Below are 20,435 nucleotides of genomic sequence, written 5' to 3' on the forward strand. Positions count from 1 at the left end.
TTTCCTTGTCCTTCTGCCTACGGGTGACTTTACACTCCCTCTTTTGTCTTTGTTTCCTTCATTCTTTCCTGTTCTTTCAACCTATGGGTTACTTTACAGTGAGTGACAAGCCAAAATGGTTCCCTGTACACCAGGAAACCATTTACTATGCTGGGTGGTAACAATATAACCAAATTATGGCGCCTGGTGATTTAGTGGGTAATTGCGTCACTCCAATCGGATTGAGCCGGTGAAGGTTTATATCCAGTGGGTGGTTGGGGTCAGTGCTCATGTAATGCCACCCAGGGATGAATGAGGCTGGTCACTCTTATCTTAAACGTCAGGACCAACTTGCCTAGCCCTGGGCTCCTACGCTTCTCATGGGGCAACGTAGGATTGGATGATGGATGGATGGATGAATTTTGATGTTTGGATTTTTTTTTTTTTTTTTATGCAAGAAAGATGGAACCAAAGGCCAGGGGCCTGCAAACCATTCCTTCCAAGAAAAAAACAAAAACAATACAAAAGAGAGCCAAATTCAAGATCCGTTCATTTCGAGATGCCTGGACACACTGCATTTGAAAGACTGGAGATCATAGGAAGTAGGAAATACAGACAGAGGAAGACAGTTCCAGAGTTGACTTGTTGGATAAATGAAGGACTGGGAGTAACGGTTAACTCTTGCATTAGAGAGTTGGACAGAAAAGAGATGAGAGTTTGTTGCTAGACAGGTGCTACGTGCCCTTCGTAGAGGTGGAGGAATGCAAGCAGACAGTTCAGAGGAGCAGTGGCCATTGAAGTAGCGATAGAAAAGAGGTAAAGATGCAACAGTGCAGCGAAGAGACAGAGATTGAAGGGAGCCAGTAAGAGAAGGGGAGTTGATGAGACGAAAAGCCTTTGACTCCACCCTGTTGAGAAGAGCTGTATGTGGGGAGTCTCTCCACACATGAGAGTTGTATTCTACACAGGAGTGAATAAAACCCGTGTATAAAGTCAACAACTGTTCAGGGGTAAAGAAGGTACGGAGTCGGCTTAGCACACCTAATGTCTTGGAAGCAGATTTTACAAGAGTTGCAATATGATCTTTCCAAGATAAGTCCCGAGTGAATGAAACCCCAAGCATATTCAAGAATGATGCAGGATTGAGCTGGATATTATTAAACACTAGTGGGTACTCCTGTGGAAGATTTTGTTGGGTTGATAAATGTAAAAACTGAGTTTTTGCTGCATTAAAAACAAGATTATTTTTACCCCAGTCAGAGATACGAGCCAAGTCAGCCATTGGGTTTGCCACAGACTCATTCCTTGTTTGTTGAAGTAACTGCTGAGATGGACGTTGCAGGAACCGAATGGAAAGGTGAAGGGTGGAATCATCAGCATACGAGTGGTTAGGGTTAGATGTACAGCTCAGAAGGTCATTGATGAATAAAAGAAAGAGAGTCAGTGATAGGACAGAGCCCTGAGGAACACCACTGTTGATAGATCTAGGAGAAGAACAATGGCCATCTACAACAGCAGCTATAGAACAACCAGAAAGGAAGCTATAGATGAAGGCACAGATGGAAGGGTAGAAACTGTAAGAGGGCAGTTTGGAAATTAAAGATTTATGCCAGACTTGGTGGGAAGCCTTTGAGATGTCAAGTGCAGTGGCAAAGCTTTTGCCAAAGTCCCAAAAGGAGAATGACCAAGAGCCTGAAAGGTAGGTGAAAAGATTGCCAGTGGAGCGTCCCTGATGGAACCCATACTGATGATCAGAAAGAAGGTTGTGATAGGAAAGATGCTTTAACATTTTTGTGCTAAGAATTGACTCGAAAACTTTTGAGACACAGGATGTTAAAGCAATTGGACGATAGTTGGAGGGTTGGGAATGGTCACCCTTCTCTGGGACTGGGTGAATGAGAGCAAACTTCCAGCAAGAAGGAAAGGTACAAGTTGACAGACAAAGGTGAGAGAGTTTACCAAGGCAGGGTGTAAGCACAGAAGCACAGTTCTTGAGGACATCGGGAGGGACTCCATCAGGTCCATATGCCTTGTTAGTATTAAGGCCAGTGATAGCAGAAAATACATCAGATGAAGAAATTTTAATGTCAGCCATAAGGATGTCAGAGGGGGGAAGTGATGGAACAGTATCGGAATCGTCTGAGGTGGAATTGAAGGAGAATGTCAGAGCAAAGAGATTGCTTATCAGTGGAAGAAATAGCTAAAGAGCCATCAGAATAGAAAAGAGGAGGGAAGGATGATGAGGTAAAGTTGTTAGGAAGGTTTTTGGCAAGGTGCCAGAAGGAGCGGGACGAATTCGCGTTGGAGAGTTAAGAGCATATAGTGCGGATGAAATTATTTTTAATAGAGCAAAGAACAGACTTAGCACAATTCCGGGCAGAAGCGTAAGCAAGATGTGATTCGGGGGTGGGTTGGTTCTGGTAGTTTTTATAGGCCCCTGCATTGTTGCGGGCAGCATTAGAACAAGCGTGATTAAACCAAGGCTTTCTTGCATTAGTCAAAGGATGTGAGAAAGGAATGTATGCTTCCATGCCTGAGAAAATAACCTCCGTAATGTGCAATGCACACTCAGATGGCTCCCGGCCATGGAAGCAATAATCATTCCACGGAAAATCAAAGAAGTACTGCCTGAGGGCCTCCTAATCCGCGGCTCCAAAGTGTCACAGACGACGTTTCTTTGGAGGTTCCATAGGCCGTGCTGGAGCAGCCGGATAGGTCAAGGTAATTAGGTTGTGATTGGAGGAGGCCAACAGAGAGGAAAGATTAACAGTGTAAGCAGAAGGATTAGTTGTAAGAAAGAGGTCAAGTATGTTGGAGCTCTCTTCAGGGCAGTCAGGGATACGGGTAGGGTGCTGTACAAGCTACTCTAGGTCATTATGGATAGAAAAGATGTAGGCTTGTTCACCAGGTAGATCATTGAAAGGAGAGTAGAGCCAAAGGTGGTGGTGAACATTGAAATCTCTTAGAATGGAGATTTCAGAGAAAGGAGAAATGGATAGAATGTGGTCCATCGTTGAAGTAAGATAGTCGAAGAATTTTTCTTAGTCGGTAGAATTAGGAGATAAGTAAACAGTGCAGATATATTTAGTTAGAGAATGACAGGAAAGCTGAAGCCAGAGAGTATAGAATTCAGAAGAATCAAGTTCAGGAACACGAGAGCAAGATAAATCGTTGCGTACGTACACACAACAGCCACCTTTGGCTTTGAAATGAGTATAGAGAAAGTAGGAGGAAACAGAAAAGGGTTTGCTGTCAGTTGCCTCAGACATCAGGTCTCAGACAGGAAGAGAATGTGAGGTTTAGAGGAGGAGAGGTGATGTTCGACTGAGAGAAAGTTAGAGGAAAGGCCGCTGCTCCTTACCTTGCCCTAGTGTGGGAAAGGAGGTCCGGATGATGACAATGATAATTTTGACTTTACAGAAAGTGGAACTCCCATCATCCAATCCTTATTGCCCCATCAGGAGCATAGTAAACTTCTCTGTAACCCATTCTTTACTGATTGCATTCTCAAATATAAGAGAGACATTTCACTCACATACCATCTTGATCTTGCTTGCAGTGGAGGGTGGGTGGTAATGATATAATTACAGTACTGTACAGTATTGTTAAATTAACATTCTTCACGCTGAGTTACCCCAGTCTTCACATATACAGGTATATACACATAAACCTCTCCTCACTATCAGATGGGATAGCTTTGGACTCCTAACAAAACCACACACACACACCCTTGCAGTGCTGTCAAGAAACAACTGGCAAGTGACAGTACATATAGGGGTCATGGCGAATTTGATCAGTGAGGTATCACACGACCGTGGAATAAACATGATAGGTGACCAGTTGTCAAGTTTCCAATTGGTCAAGGCCTTTGAAATTTTATTGCACTATGTGACAAATTATGATGTCATATAGCATGCCAGAACAAAGCTGATATGCTACACCAGTGCACACCAAAGTAGCTAAACCAGCTGTGTTTGATTCCTAAATGCTTAATGCCCCCATCCAACATGTGTAAGCCAGTTATGAAGTCAGTGTTGTTTAGGCTTGTTGATGCTTATATGCAGGTATGACAGTTTTTTTTGGTAAGTAGGGGTAAAGCAGTTACTCAGGAGGATAGTGGACTTCTCATCAAACAAACCGAATTACATCATATATACATGTAACATTTCCATAGTTCTGAAATAGTTGGACTCAGATTCTCATTCTGTTTTCATGATGTGTGTTGCAGAGGTGTGAGATCTACAACTGTGGTGAGATCAAACCTGGGGAACCATTTGGCATCATAGACAACGATGGCACTAAAGACATATTTCCACAGTTTCCTGAGGACTCCAATATCAACTTTATCAGTGCTCCGGTGAGTCTTGGTGTGAGGGAAGTAGACCCATACTGTCACAGGGTTAGGGAGCTCAGTAATTCCTCTTCTGTTGTGATTTATTTTGCATATTGCACCTTACTGTTCTCTTGTATGATTTTGATGCCTTTATGATGTTAATATAGATAAGAAACTAAAGATTATTTAAACACCATATGACAAAAGATATTTCAGCATCATATGCAGAAGTAAACAAGCATTGGGCAGTTTCCCTAGCTGATCAGAATACAACCCCTGGATTTGTTGGTATAATCCTGTACACGAGATTATTATGTTGAAGCTTTTTGAAAAAGTGTTTTTTAATCTGGAGGACTGGGGGATTTGTAAGTTAATTTGTCAGATATAGCAGTTATAAGACGAAAAATACATTATCACCATGAATGGGTAAGCAGATTCTACGTAGAGACAGTGTTGTAGATAACCATGTGAAGTGCATAAAGCTGGTAACAAAGCCCATCACCCATCATGATAAGGGTAGAGAACAGATAAGGGAACCAAAGTGTCATCTCATGTACCTCTTTATCTTTCCTTTCTGATTTTGTCACCACCACTCCCTCCTGCCACTTCAGTTCACCCTTCCTTATGTAGTACTGGCATTCGATTATATTCCACCACCTCTTCTTGGTGATTCTCTCCTCTTCACCTCTTTCCAGTCTCCTCTTGTTCTTTACCTCCATCTTGTTTTCAGACCCCTTTGATGCTCCAATTTTTCTTTCTACTTTGTTCCTGGACTCATTATCCTCTCATTTCAACGTCTCGAGTGAGGATTCTTAATATTTCCTTTCCATGTTGTTCTTGATCTCCCTCTTGTTATTCTCAGCTTTCTGCAAAGATGTCTGCTTTGTCTTTACATCTTTTTTTTTAAAATCCTGTTCTCCACTTTGCCTTAATATTGACCTTAAAATAACTGCCACCATTGATTACTATTTTGGTGAATTGGAGGAACACATTAATCTCCTTAGCTGGATGAGTCACCCTAAAGCTGAATGAAATAGTCTGTTTTTATGTATCCCACAGGTATATGTGAATCATGAGAGTGATGAGACTGAGTTGGTTGGATGAAGTATGTATAAAGAAGTACAAGATGCAAGTTTGGCACCTTTTTCTTTTTTCGTAGAACTTTGCAGTCATTGGAATAGTGCCATCTGGTGTGTGTGTGTGTGTGTGTGTGTGTGTGTGTGTGTGTGTGTGTGTATAGCTATAAAACAAAATGAAATGTTTGTACAGACAGCTAGTTTTGGTAGAAAGAGCCACGATCCAGGGACTTGGATGATTGTTTGGTTGATTTCCTTGGACATACCTATGATAGTTATCTAAATTTTTGTATTTTCTGTACTTATTTCAGGATCCTGCCTCCCCTTTAGGTGGAAAAAATGGATGATCATGATGCTGGTGGTGATGATGATGAAAATTTATGTTCATACTCACTTCATTTATTAGCAGGAAATAGGATGATGATGGTGGTGGTGGTGAAACTATGTAAGACGGTTTTGATGAAAAAAATGCTGTTGCAGATAACTGAGCTGATGCAAGTGGTGGAGGACATTAAGGATGCGGGTAACACAGCGTTTAAGAAGCAGGAGTACAGGACAGCCATCACCAAGTACCAGAAGAGCATCTCCTACATCAATCAGTAAGGACTGGACTCATGTAGTTCATTATTTTATGTATGCTGTTGGGGGAGAGGGAAACCAAGAATAGGTGGAGGGTCAGTGGGGAGAGGTACAGTAAAAGTCCGCCAATCTGACCACCAATAATCTGAAAATCCCAGTATTCCGAATGAGTCAAGACAAAATTTTTTGAAATTTTCTGGACTTTATGTAAGGATTTATCTGGTTTGTACTTGCCCTTGGACTTGGGTGTACCTGCCTGCAACTATTCAGCTACACTTCTATGCATTTCTGGTGAGTAAAACAGTAACCAATATCATTTTAAGTGTTTATTTAATGATCATGTACATATTTCTAATGTTTTCAATGGGTCCTCCCAATAGTTAAAAAAAAAAAAAAAAAAAAAAAAAAGTTTGAAAACCCTCGGTTCCCTGCAATTCGGATTACAGGACTTTTCCGTAGTAATCAAAGAGGATGTGACGGGGAGTGGGAGACTAAGGATGAGATGGAGAGGTGTATGAGAGAAGGTGTGAGTTGGAGGGAGGGCAGCGTGATGACTGAGGACCAGTTGACATGGAAGAAATTCTTGATGTGTCTGATGTAGTTATGCTTGCTTTTGATGGTGGCAAAGACCAAGGATGAGATGGGGGATGGTGTGAATTGGAGTTGGGGCAGCTTGATGGTGGAGGACAGGGTGACATGGAGGTGATTCATTTATAACTACGCCATATGGGATGAAGGCTTCTGGTAATGAAGATATTTCAGACAATTTTATTTAATTCAGGAGGGAGACTTCAAAACTGGAGGGGTTAGACATTGCTCCCATTTACCTCTTCTCAATAGTGAGTTACTCCAAAACTGAATAAACTGTCTGGTAGCAGCAGGAATGATGATAAGATGATGTAATGGTGGTGAAAGAGTTAACAGTTTGTTATCTCTTAGACAGTTGTAATCTTAGGAGAGACTTTGTAGAGGAGGGGCTAGCTGTAGACATAAAGACCTTTTTAACTTGAAGGGTTAGAGATGTGAACTGGAGGGGTTAGATATGGACTTGATCAGCCTCTCCAGTTGTTGTTGTTGTTGTACTAGCTACCCCAGTCTGTCTGATTGAGTAGACCAATCTACTGCTGGCAACCAACCATTCCTGCAAGGCTGTCCAGTGCAGTGAATCAGTGTCTCCATGTGGCTAACAGCACCTTGCTGTGGTAAGGTGCAGGGATGGTGTGGGGATTGGGTTTTTGGGTGGATGCTGTATTTGCATCTCTCCCAGTTAATAGGTTCACCATAGTAGGCTGCATGTCACTCTGTTATTTGGCTGAATGGTTACCATCCAACGTTGTTGACGGTTTCCTGAGTGAGAGGAAACCACTTGGCTTGTCACTCAGTATTGGGTCACCTGAAGTAGAAAGAAGAGTAGTAAATTGTGACAGCAAGGATGGGAGAAATGGGAAGAGAGGACAGACACAGAAGGAGAATGTTAGACATGAAAGAAGAAACAGGCAGCACTACATTAAGTGAGTGGATGATGGGTACCCCGATGTTCCTCTTCACTGCTAAAGCTGAATGGAAGTATTAAATGAAATTGTGTGATGATAGTGATTAAACTGAGAGACATGATTGTACTGAAGGGTTAACAGCTTCCATCAGATTAAATATATCTAATTTTAATTAGATCACCACAAAATGAGCATATTTAGCGGAGATTAAGTGTATTGTAGTGAAGGTATCCATGAAAGCCATTTTAACTGCACCGTATTTGATCCCAGTTGAGAATGAAGCCCTGTCCTTCTGCAGTTCAGAGGTGGTTTGTTGTTACAGGTCTGTGTATTGAAATTATTTGAGAGCTGTTGTGAGTAGGAAAATATTACTAGCTGACACCTGGTGATCTAGTGGGTAAAGGTACTCCAATCAGATGCGGCTGTAAGGGTTTCCATCTGAGGGAAGGTTGGGGTTTGTTGCTCACAATGCAATTTGGGGGACGAGTGAGACTGGTCACTCTTGCCTCACATGTTTAGACTAAGCAGCCTAGCCCTGGGCCTCTGCACTCTTGTTGGGACAAAGAAGGATTTGATAGATGAAGTTAAATTTTATGACAGTAACTATGTGCTTGTATTATTTCAAACAGGAGCCCCTGTATAACTTCTGTCTATCTCTTGCCAGACGCCATAATCCCGTAAGGGGTGGCCATTTGACTTTGAGTTATTTGTTTTATGGGGAGGGGCACTAACCCTCTGCCACCCCACTTGTTGACACGTAGGGAGCACGTATGGTTTGGTTATATGGTTATCACTCAGCATTGTAAATGGTTTCTTGGCTTGCAGGAAACCATTTGGCTTGTCACTCAATGTAAAACCACCTGTAAAGGAAAGGAAAGCAATAAGAAGTGACAGGAAAGATGGGAGAAATAGGAAGAAAGGAGGGCAGGCACAGAAATGATAAAAGCTAAAGAAGAAGTAGGCAGCACTACATCGGGTGAGTGGATGATGGTCGCCACCACCTACCACTCTGTATAAGTTACTCATGCCATTTTCATGGATGCAGAATTTAATCACTATGTACTCATGTTAAGGCCTGACTGCATAACTTTCTCTCCAAAATTTTTACTTATTCAAAGGGCAACATAGCCTGTAGTCCACTGGTTTCATGTTCAGATGAGCCTGTAGCCACGTAAATAATAACAACCCATTCACCTCCTTTCTTTTATGTTCCTTGTGATCCCCGGTGGTCGAGTGGTCAGAGGTATCAGGTAGGGGGAAATTCATCTGCAGTGTATGTATATTTAGATGTTTTGCAGTCATATATTGCCACAAGGATTGTAAACCAGTCACACAACTTACTTTTAAAGATTCTGGACGGTGGTAGCCTAGCCTTTGAATCCTACACTTCACAAGGAGTTATTGTGGGACTGTGTATGATTTTTAGCATATCATCATCATGCTGACCCTTTACTTTCCTGACCCTTATTCCCTAATCATTGTCATTATTCCAATGCATATCATCATTGCCTGTATTCCATCTAATCTTTATTATTGTCTTTGTAGCCCTAATTATCATTGACCTTTCTTCCCACCTGATCGTTATTATTTTGACAGTACCACCAACTTTGTGTAATCATCATTATTCTCTTGATGATCCTAACTCTTCAGGCATTTCTTTATACAGGTATTGCTATAGTCTCATGCTGCTTTTACTTCCAGCATGAAGGAAGAGTGGGCTGTGAAGAGGAACGACTTTTCCGACAACGAAATTGCCACATTGAACAAAATCTCAGTGTCTTGCCTCCTAAACCATGCACTCTGCTCCTCAAAACTTGGCCAGTATGACAAATCCATCAACAACTGCAACAAGGTGAGTGGAGCAGTGTAGTTGCTTCTTCTTTTCTTCTTCTTCTTCTTCTTCTTCTTCTTCTTCTTCTTCTTCTTCTTCTTCTTCTTCTTCTTCTTCTCCTCCTCCTCCTTCTTCTTCTTCTTTTTTTTTTTTTTTTTTTTTTTTTGAGGGGTGCCTACAGTGCCCTGCAATCCTAGATATGTGGATTAGCTTATACTGTATACTGGCTCTGTGCACTAGGTGTGAAGGTTTTATATGCTTTGTGTGTGTGTGTGTGTGTGTGTGTGTGTGTGTGTGTGTGTTTTATCAGTGGCCTTTTTTATCAGTAATATTTATTTTTTCTCTAATCAGTCATATGTGTTGGTTGTTATGTGCAAGCACATGAAAATGGTATAGTGATTAAAAGGATCAGTTATTGAAAGCATCAATTAGGCTGACAGTCAGGTGCTGTAAGCATTATGAATCCCCAAGAGGCTGCAACAGGAAGTTATTGTTCATGTGTAGATGGAACACATGCCACCAATTTTAGATCATGATTGCCAAATAGAAGAACTTTGAAAAATATATGACATCATGGTGTGGTGGGTGCCAGGGAGTGCAGCATTAAGGAAGGGGGATAACCAAAGTCTTGAATTTTTATCAACATTGTCAAGTATTTTTAGTGGTAGGTGGGGGCGCTCACCATCCAGTCACTCGGTGTAGTGCTGTTCTCGGGTGACTTGCCCTTTCCTTTCTTCCTTCCTACTTTCCTTCCTTTGTCGTCTGTATTTCTTTCCTGCTGTCATTTTCTGTCTTTCTTTCCTTCATTCTTTCCTCATCCTTCTGTCTGTAACTGACTCTACACTGAGTTACAAGCCAAATGGTTTCCTGGCGTACAGGAAACCACTTACCAAGCTGGGTGGTAACCATATAACCAAACTATGGCGCCGGTGGTTTAGTGGGTAGCTGATTAAGGTGCTCCAGCCAGATTGAGCCTGTGTAGGTTTATATCCAAGGGGTGGTTGGGGATTATTGCTCACAATGCCACTTAGGGTCATTCATCTTAAATGTCAGGACCAACTTGCCTAGCCCCGGGCTCCTTCACTCCTCATGGGGCAACGCTGGATTTGATGATGATGATGATGATGATCAATTTTTTTTTTTTTTTTTTTTTTTTTTTTTTTTTTTTTTACATGTTAGCTTATGATTTATTTATTTTGTTCCCTAGGAATACCATGTAGAACTTTACATACAGTCTAGTCCTTTTGTGAATCATCATCATCATCATCATCATCCAGACTTCCTTTCCCACCTAGGGACATGACTCCTTTGACTTTGGAAAGGTGTGGTCTTGTTCTGTTGTATAATCAGTCAGGTACCAATCTTTATGGGTACTTTTTCACAATAAATACAGTATTGGGTTGGAAAAGTGGTATTATAGTAAAGCCACAGTTGATTACCTCTCAGATAATGAAGTTTGGTGTAGCATGTCCTTAGTGAACACCAGCAACTCCCTGACTAAAGCTGAGGTAGAGTTGTTGTATGATAATTGTTGCACGGTAGGTGGGGCCGCTCACCATCCACTCACTCAGTGTAGTGCTGCTTTTGGTGTCTGCCCTGTCTGCTCTTCCTTCCTCATCTGTCTTTTTTTCCTTTATTCTTTCCTCTTCCTTCTGCTTACTGGTGACTTTGCACCCCCTCTTCTGTCTTTCTTTCCTTCATTGTTTCCTCTTCCTTTTGCCAGTGGGTGCCTCTCCTCTGACATGCCAAATGGTTTCCTGCTGTACTACACTGGGTGGTAACCATGTAACCACTCTATGGCACCTGGTGGTTTAGTAGGTAACTATGGCACTCCAGTCGGATTGAGCCAGTGCAGGCTTATATCCTAGGGATGGTTGGGGTTTATTGCTCATGTAATGCCGCTCTGGGATGAGTGAGGGTGGTCACTATCATCTTAAATGTCAGGACCAAGTTGCATAGGCCTGGGCTTTTATGCTCCTCATGGGACAACATAGGAATGGATGATGGATGGATGAATGGATATTCACTGTCACTACTGGTACTATTCATAATGCTGGTTTCGTTTGGGATTTGTCCTTCATCTGCATTAAAACATATGGCAGTACTGAAAATAAAATCATATACAGTCAAGCCGCCTAATTCGCGTATCTGTAATCCGCGGTACTTTGCCCAACCAGTCCCAGTTTTTTTATTCCGGCGAAAAAACTCGAAAAATGCGATTCCTAGGTTCCAAAGTGGCCCATTTTGTGAGGAGATTTATAATATCTGGGCACCCATGATGTATTCCGTGGCTGCTAGCCAATGACAGACAACCTAAAGTCGTTCTATTTTATGAAGGCAGTTTGGGTGGGGCCTCCTAAGACCTCACACCACTAGCTCTGTTGCCACATCACTGTCGTCACACGTGTAATTATTCCTGCTCACCTCTCTCCCTCTTTTTTTCTGCTATTTTATGTTAGTAACTACTTATAAATGAATATTAAATACTCTGTATAGATGTAATTTAAAAAAAACTATAGTATAGTATAAATCCGGTAAGACTTGCCAGTGTTGCTTTTGCGACGTTGTCAAGTGGAGTGATACGGGAGATAACCTTGTGTGTGCGGCTCATACTCGGTCAGTCTCCCGCCATGGAAGCTTGCCCATCAAAATTCAAAACAAGAGAAAAAAATAAAGAGAATAAAAACAGAAGTAGTTAATATAAATATAAATATGAGAGAGAGAGAGGGGGGGGGGAGAAGCACGTGTGTGGCGGCGATGTGGCAACAAAGCTAATGGTGTGAGGTCTTAGGAGACCCCACCCAAACAGCCTTCATAAAATAGAAAGCCTATAGACCCAACAGCCAATCACAGCCCGGCCCTGGTGGGAAGAGTGCACATTACAACCGCCATGATTTGTTTACCTCCTGTCCCGCCAACTGTGTGTGTTCCCTCGTGAATTCTGAATGCTACCTGGCCTTTTTTGTCAAGGTTACCTCTCCCTGGGCTCTGTTATGGACGGTCTCACCCCCCAAGCCGACGTTTGACCCAGCTGGGGTCCAAGAAGTAGGCTGCTCTCAGTTATCAGCAGTGTTTGGATGTTATTCGTTGAGTGGAGAAAGGAGAGAAGTTTGTGTTTGCTGTTGGCTAGGTAGGTGTAGGTAGGGTGCCGTAGGGGGGTTCCACAAGGGTCCAGACTAAATATCCTTTTTTCCCATTGGTTCTTGACTTTGTAAACCGTGGAATTCGTAATCTGCGGGTAGGTACCAGTCTCTAATTGTTGTGGATTAGGGGACTTTACTGTACTCCCTCTACTCTAACCTGGCCTAAAATAACCATCTCTTCATCTTGAATGCTGAGTTTTAATGGTAGACTAACACCAGAATGTAATGCTAGTCAAGTAGGAGTGTCATGGAAATGATATAGAGCAGTAGTATTGAGAGGTATGTGAGAGAGGGGGGTGTGAGTTGGGAGCAGGGCAGTGAAATGGCGGGGGACAGGGCGACTTGGAGGCGATTTGTTTGTGGCCACCCCAAACGGGATTGAGGCGTCTGGCAATAGATAGATAGATAGATAGTATTGTCTTTTGCTGCTATGGAGTTACATGAAATAAGCTTCAAAGGGATATAAATTTGGCTCATGTTAAGATGAAAAGATTGTAGTGTTCAGATGTTCTTTTGGTGTAGAATTCAGCTAAGATTAGAACCATAAACACTATTCATTTATGTATACTCAACAGTGATAACATAATGCTTTCTGTCCTACTTGTACAATTGATTTAAAAAAAAAAGTATCAAGTAGGGGTCCAGTGATATCTTAAATGATCATTGCAGTTCGTGATGTGAGGATTAATAATTTTCCAACAAAATGTGCATATGGTAGTAGTACTGACTAAAGATTGTCAGACAAGCAATATATACATCATTCTTATGAAACACTGTTTATTATACAATGCTGCCTCTTGATTAGCAACCTTATTAGTCCGCCAAAATGGCCGCTGTCCATGAAATCGCTGTCTGAGGGACAAACTTCTAACCTAAATAATTAATACGGTCCTGGACTCTTTCAGCTGTACCCCTAATTTCCTCCATTAACCATTAATATCACGTCATAGTTCTTCAGTGATAAGATAAACGTATACTACATATTCAAAGAAGATTAACAAACTTACTTTTAATTCGTTTTGAGTGTTTCTTACTGATAAATTTAGTTATCGTACCTTGGCAACCTGTTAGAGCCTTTAAAAAATAAATACTGCATGCACTCCAACTTAACCCTAAATTCCTACTGTGAACACTAATAAAATAAACTTACACTTAACATGAAAAAGGATAAACAAACTTTTAAATCACTTTTGCTATTTATTGTTAAAATTACTGTCATGCTTGGTGGTTACTGTACTGCAGCAGCCTAGTGACCACGGCCCTGACTCTGCTTACTCTTCATCTCTCGTCTCTAGTCTTCCTCTCGTCCCTCACATCGTAACACACGCAAACAAACTTCATTTTCGATGCGATGGGCCTCTGTGTCCTCATCTTCCCAACCATCATATAGGTCCTCCTCAAGCTGAACAAGGGGCTTGTCGACATCGTCCTCTTCGTCTGACGAGGCATTCATAATGGCTTGTCTTTGTGCCTCAAACCTTTCTTGTTGCTGACTTAAAAATAGTGTGATCAGTGTCAGGCGCCTTGCATTTACATTGTCATTCAGGTTCTCAGTGAAGATTTTCGTCAGATCTCGGAAATACACTAGGGCTTGGCCTCGACAGTTAAAATGGAGAGAGGTTACCTTGTCTTGAACTTCGGACAGTACGGCCAGGATTTCAGACAAATCCTTCACTGTTGGCTCATTTAGTTTCTTTTCTTCTTCCTTATCTTCTTGCACTTCCTCTTCCTCCTCTTGGTTCAGCGTCTCCTCAGCAGTTTCTTCTAAATCATCACCTCCTACCAAGTCCACGATTTCTTTGTCAGACACACACAAGAGTCCCGGCACAGTTCTGATGACGTCAGCAGTCTCACGTGCTACCACCTGCAGCTCCTGCCTGGCTGCCTCGCCCGCCTGTTTCAAATGTGGAAGCAGGGGGGCCCAAGCGGGTGCAGTGGTGGCTTGATTGATCTGGCCCCAAGCTTCATAGAATAAATCCACTGCATGCTTTATCTTAAAACACTACCAAAAGGCCCTGACAGTCATTTCCTCTTGATCCTCTTCCTCTTGACTTGCCTCTTGATCGGGTTCACTGTCACTAGAATTATCCTCTTGGATCTCCTTCAGTTCACGAGTTATCAGTCTTTTCCCTCAGTTTGCTGTGAAGCTTGCCATAGAAGAAGAGTTTAGTGTTAGCAATTAACTCTTGATCTAAAGGTTGAATTTTGGCGGTAGTGTTGGGAGGCATAAAAACAACCTGTATGCTAGGGTGGCGGTTTACCATGAAGCGAGCGTGCCCGGGTGCATTTTCCAGGAACAACAGTATTTTCCAGTCAGTATTTTTCTTCTTGCAATACTCGCGAGTCTGGGGCACAAAAATCTCGTCTAACAACTTAATAGAAAGGCTAGAGGTCATATATCCAGTGCTGGTTGAGTATCACACACAGTTGGGGAGTTTGTTCATATCACAGTGGCGGCAGGAATGTGGTTTGGCATATATATAGACAATAACGGGTTTCATTTTGAAGTCCCCCGAAGCATTGCAGCATGGCAGGACACTGATGCGATCCTTGGCCATTTTGGTTTCAGCAGCCTGATGGAGGTTTTTGTGGGCATAGGTGGACTTGGGTGATTTCTTCCAATACAGCCCAGTCTCGTCACAATTAGAAACTTGATCTGGGGTGTACCCACCTTCCTCCATAATAGCCTTAGCAATTTGGGGAAATTCTTGTGCAGCTGTAGTGTCTGCAGATGCAACCTCGCCCTGGTGGAAAGTCAGCTTTACCCCACATTGTTTGTAAAACCTGTGTAGCCACCCACGTGAGGCATTGAAAGGAGCAGGATTTTGGATATTTTTTTTTTGCACAGTCCCTGGTACACTGCTGGTGCCCTTGCACGAATTTCTGGTCCATCAACACTTGCTCCTTTTCTTAGTCGCCTTGCTAACCACTTCATTACATAATGTTCAGTCACCACTTGGAGTCTGTTTTTTTCGGTAGTGTCGTGCGTGGCCCGTCTAGCTCCACCTGCACCACCCATAAAATACTTTGTTGTGGTTTTTATTGCCTCCTTTATCTCAGCTATTTTCTCTCTTATGTTTCTTACACTCGATTCAGGTACATTCAACAGCTTAACAATTTTACATGTCTTTGCACTGTCTTCAATCATCTGGATTATCTTTCCTCCACACTGTATTGTTTCTTTGGTTTGCCACGCATGTATTCTCTGGCCTTTTTTATCACTTTTACACTACCTGCACGTCCTGTTTTTTTCTCTGGGCCACCATCACCACTTGGGTCAGCCCCCGAAGTTGAAGCCATGATAATAGAACACTTAGTAACCAGACAATAAATGGAAGGACACAAAAAACTTTAACAATGGCGAGACTGCAACGAGTTGAATGAATGTGCGGCGCATGGATAAGCAATGGGTCAATGAACTGAGTGAGGATAGACTCGCACTCACTGTCAGTGTTACCAGGGTCTGACTAGGTCTGACCTTGGCAACTCTGCCCACCCACTCGCTACGTGTTAAATGCCTAGCGGCTTTACGCTAACCATGCAGCATTAATCACTATGAGACGGTTTCTTTCCTATTGCTATCCATGAATTCGCTAATGAAAAAAATGCTATCTGAGGGGCTCCACTGTAATGTTGGATAGAGGGTTCAAATACCTGGGTACAGTGATAGAAAAGAGAGGAAAATATACCAAAGAAGTTGAAAGTAGAGTGACACAAGGAAGGAAAGTAGCTGGTGCAATGAAGGCCTTGATAAGAAACAGAAGCTTGAGTGCTGCAGCTGCACGAGACTTACATGAAAGAGTGTTAGTGCCAACTTTAACATATAGGTGTGAGACTATGGTGCAGCATGAAAATGAAAAGCCAAGAGTAAGAGCAGTGGAGATGGGACTGCTGAGGAATGTATGTGGAGTACAGAGGGTGGATAGGATATGAAATAATGTGATATATGAAAGATGTGGAGTGAGGAAGTTGGTGGACACCAGAATTGAAGAGAGTGTACTGAGATGGTATGGTCATGTGGAGAGAATGGATGACAATAAAGTGGTGAAAAAGGTATATCTGAGCGAATTTGAAGGAGGGAGGAGGCGAGGTAGGCCAAGGAGAAGGTGGAGAGATATGGTGGATGAGTGTTTGAGGAAGAGAGGTTTGGAAGTTGGTGAGGCTAGGGAACTGACCGGAGATTGAGCTGGCTGGATGAATTTTGTGAGGAGAAGTGCATGATCTGGGATTTGGCACCCTTTTTTAATGTGGCAGCATCTGGATTGACTCTATCAGATATGATTATGTGAAGCTATAGAACATGGTGAATGTTCTTGGTGTATGCAATAGAGCCAGGATTCCAGGAGCTTGAATGATGAGTGAATGGAAGTGTGGCCCATTGGATTGGGCAAATTTGTGCTGTCTGGACATTGCTACTCCTCACCCTGCCCTAGGGTGGGAAAGGAGATCCGGATGATGATGATGATGATAATGATAGAATCATATTGGATATTGCAGTATCCTTCATCTGTGCTGTCTGATTGATTTATGTGAAGTTTACACCACTACTTTTTTTTTATTGACTGTACATTATAAGATACAGGTATCACTACAAGTTTCTCCCTGTCCTTTACTCATGCATTACTACCCTCATAAAAAGATATTGCTACACACAATAAACTCCCTCCATTGCTGTATGCTTATAATGTTCTAGAATGTAGATACTAAGTTTTTGAGGCTTGAAAAAAAAAGGAAAGAAAAGAAAAGAACATCCTTTTAGGCCCAGTTAATACAAAACATATCAGAAGTTAGGTGTGCCAAAGTCTGATCTCCTTAGTGTCTCAGTGACTGTGTTTGTGGATGGTGTGAGAAATGGGTAGAAAAGTAAAAAGTGGAGTCATCAGCACATCAGTAGATAGGGCTAGATGAATAGCTCAGAAAGTCCTTGATAAATAGGAGCAGAGTTGTGGAGGAACAGAATCCTTAGGAACATGGCCACTGACAATTTCAGAACAGTGGCAGTCTACAACAGCAAGACTGACAGGAGAGGAAGCAGAAGTGGAGACATATTGTTAGAAGCTGTAGAGCAGTTTGGAAATAGCAAAACTGACAGGAGAGGAAGCCTGGGGTGGAGACATACTGTTAGATGCAAGTTTGGAAGTGTAAAATTTTTACTAGACTGTGATGACCTCTGGGATGTCTGGTGCAGTAGCAGGGTTTTCATCAGTTTGACAAAAGGAAGATGACCAGGAATCTTAAAGGAATTGGGGTCAGCAATAATGTCTTGAAAAGAAAAGTACAGTACTTCAGAGTTGTCCTGGTGAGGATAGAATTGAAGACTTAGAAGTGCTTATTAAAGTCCTTGGACAGTAGTTCTTGGACTGGAAGACATGCTAAGTAAGAGCAGACTTATAACAGTAAGGAAAAGTGCATGCCAGCAGACAGAGGCCAAAAAAGAGTTTACCTAAGCAGGGTGTCAGCAAGGAAGCACAGTTCTTGAGAGTCACAGAATGGGCCTTATCTGGACCATCTGCCTTAGAAGTATTAAGCCCAGTGAGGGAGAAAGTACATCTTATGAAGAAATTTTAATGTCAGGCATGAGGAAGTTGGAAGACGGAGGAGATGAGGGAAATTACACCAAGACTGTCCAGAGTAGACCCAACAAAATAAGATCTTTTGTATCTGTGTAGTTGTCTCTCCATTGTTTTTCCTGTTAATCACTACCTGTGTAGCTATTTGTCTTCATCTGTGTACAGTAGTGCCTATCAGTCCACCTTAACTGTGCATCTCTGTACCCTCTTTACCTTATCTGTCTATGTATCTGTCACCTGTATATGTGCATTTGTTTATCTTCATCATTTGTGTTCTGTCTCCTGTTCTCTATCTCCCACAGGACCTAGAATCAGTCAGGCAGAGAATCCCAGTGTGTATCTGTCCTGTATGTCATTCTATCCTTATCAATGTAGCTGTCTCCTTACCCCTTACCCAACAAAGTATAGAGTTGAATATGCAGAACCTCCGTTGCTCACTGATGACGCTAGGCAAATAACTTCAGTGCTTTGTTTGGCCAGACTGACTAGGAAACAACAACAACAACAGCAGCAGCTACTACTACTGCTACTACTATACTACTACTACTGTACTACTACCATACTGCTGCTATACTACTACTACTACTACTGTACTACTACTACCACTACTATACTACTGCTATACTACTACACTACTACTACACTACTACTATACTACTACTACTACTGTACTACTACTACTACAACTACTACTTACTACTACTTACTGCTACTACTATACTACTACTACTACTACTACTAGTACTAATATACTACTACTACTACTTCTACCACCACCACTACCTCAGCAACAACTTAGAGGCATCAATTGTCATTTTCCCTCTTATTTTCCTTTACCAGTCCTCATCTGTTTATCCATCTATCCTTCCCCATGGACTTTCTTTGTATGCATGTTTTTTGTATCTTATCCATGAAGGTATCTCTCCTTCCAATTTGATTCTCTCCTCTAGTAATGTGTGTCAGTCCTTCAAATCTGTGTATGTGTCTCCCACCCTCCATCCCTGCACAGGCCCTAGAGTTGGCAGTGCAGCACCTCAAAGTGTATCTATCCTCTCGTCGTCTAATTATCTGTCCCTCTTATCCATGTAGCTTATCTATGTAGCTGTCTCCCATCCTCCTGCCTCACAGGCCCTAGAGTTGGACGCACAGAACCCCAAAGCGTACTTCAGGCGGGGTCAGGCCTACAACCTCAGCAACGACCCCGAGGCAGCCCGAACTGATCTCCAAAAGGCGCTTGACCTCGAACCCAATGACAAGGGCATCCTGAAGGAGCTGGATATTGTCGCCAAGAAGATCAAAGCCCAGCGGGAGAAGGAGAAGAAGATTTACTCCAAGTTGTTTCAGTGAATGCCTGATTCTGGATGACCGAACCAGGCTGGAGCTATTTTAAGACCATGAATCCTAAAAATGTCATATTTAATTTATTCCAGCTATCAGGCAGTTTTATCCAGTTTAGGGAAGACCTCAGTTTGTGAGGTTAATGAAAGCCATATCTAACCCCTGAGTTCAGAAAGCGTCTCTTAACGTGAAGAAAATCATGTGAGTATAGGGAAGAGTATAACTTAAAATATGTCATCAGGGTGAAGTTGTCAACCTGCTGAATCTTAATGGTGCAATTTGTAGTTTACTCTTGCTGCTGCCAGACAGTTTTATTCAGGTTAGGAAAGGCGTGTCATATATGAGGGAATTTGTTGTTAGGCCTTTCCTGACCTTTCCAGTTTGAAAAGTTATCTCTAAACTGAATAAAATAATCTAAGATGGCAAGAATAAAATGAAAAGGACATACCTAGATTTGGTGAGTTAAGAGTAAAGAATATTCTGTCAAGTCCTTCAGGGAGCTGGAAAAAAAAAAAAAAAAAAAAACTCTATAATGGAAGAGAATCTTTACCATCATCTTAATCAGCATTATAATAATGGAGTTTGAAATACCCTGTATTGCAGAATTGTGTTCAGTTCTGTTCCATTTTGAAAAGTTGGAAAAGTAAGTTCATTAGAATCATATTGGCAGTATTGGGGGTTTGGATTAAGTTGATCAGAAATTGGGGAGTTTATCATGGTCCAGTTTTGAAACATTAGGAAATTGGGTTAGCTTCATTAGGAATCAGGTTGTCAGAAATTTGGTCATTTATTAATGTTATCAGGAATTGCACTAAGTTTTTCAGAAATTTGGTAAAGTTCCCCAGTAATTGAGTAAGTTTATCAAAAATCTGAATAAGCTTATCATAGATTTGGTTAAGTTTATCAGTTATTAGGTTAAATTTATCAAATATGATGACATTTTTCATAATCGATTTTGAAATGTATGGACAGTGATTTAGTATTGGTATTTTGCAATGTATGGACAGTGATTTAGTATTGGTGAGATTGAATTGGGTTGGTAGGTTATGATTTCTGTGATGGACTCTTACTTATCGTGTTGGTTGCAGTGATG

The 20,435-nt window shown here is 41.8% G+C and overlaps 1 protein-coding gene across 1 annotated transcript in view; it reads left to right on the plus strand.

Annotated features, from left to right (window-relative positions):
* LOC145391187 (peptidyl-prolyl cis-trans isomerase D-like) overlaps positions 1-19,845 on the plus strand; it is a 32,818-nt gene extending 12,973 nt beyond the window's left edge. The window contains exons 4-7 of the mRNA XM_080265868.1: positions 4,208-4,336; positions 5,869-5,987; positions 9,162-9,312; positions 19,133-19,845. Coding sequence (XP_080121994.1) covers positions 4,208-4,336; positions 5,869-5,987; positions 9,162-9,312; positions 19,133-19,351 — 618 coding nt within the window. The 3' untranslated portion in view covers positions 19,352-19,845. The remainder of the gene's footprint in view (positions 1-4,207; positions 4,337-5,868; positions 5,988-9,161; positions 9,313-19,132) is intronic.
* The last annotated feature ends 590 nt before the right edge of the window (positions 19,846-20,435 follow it).

This window comes from Coenobita brevimanus, chromosome 17 (assembly GCF_032717465.1).
Source record: "Coenobita brevimanus isolate Jiangsu-jjx chromosome 17, ASM3271746v2, whole genome shotgun sequence".
In the NCBI taxonomy this organism is placed as follows: domain Eukaryota; kingdom Metazoa; phylum Arthropoda; class Malacostraca; order Decapoda; family Coenobitidae; genus Coenobita; species Coenobita brevimanus.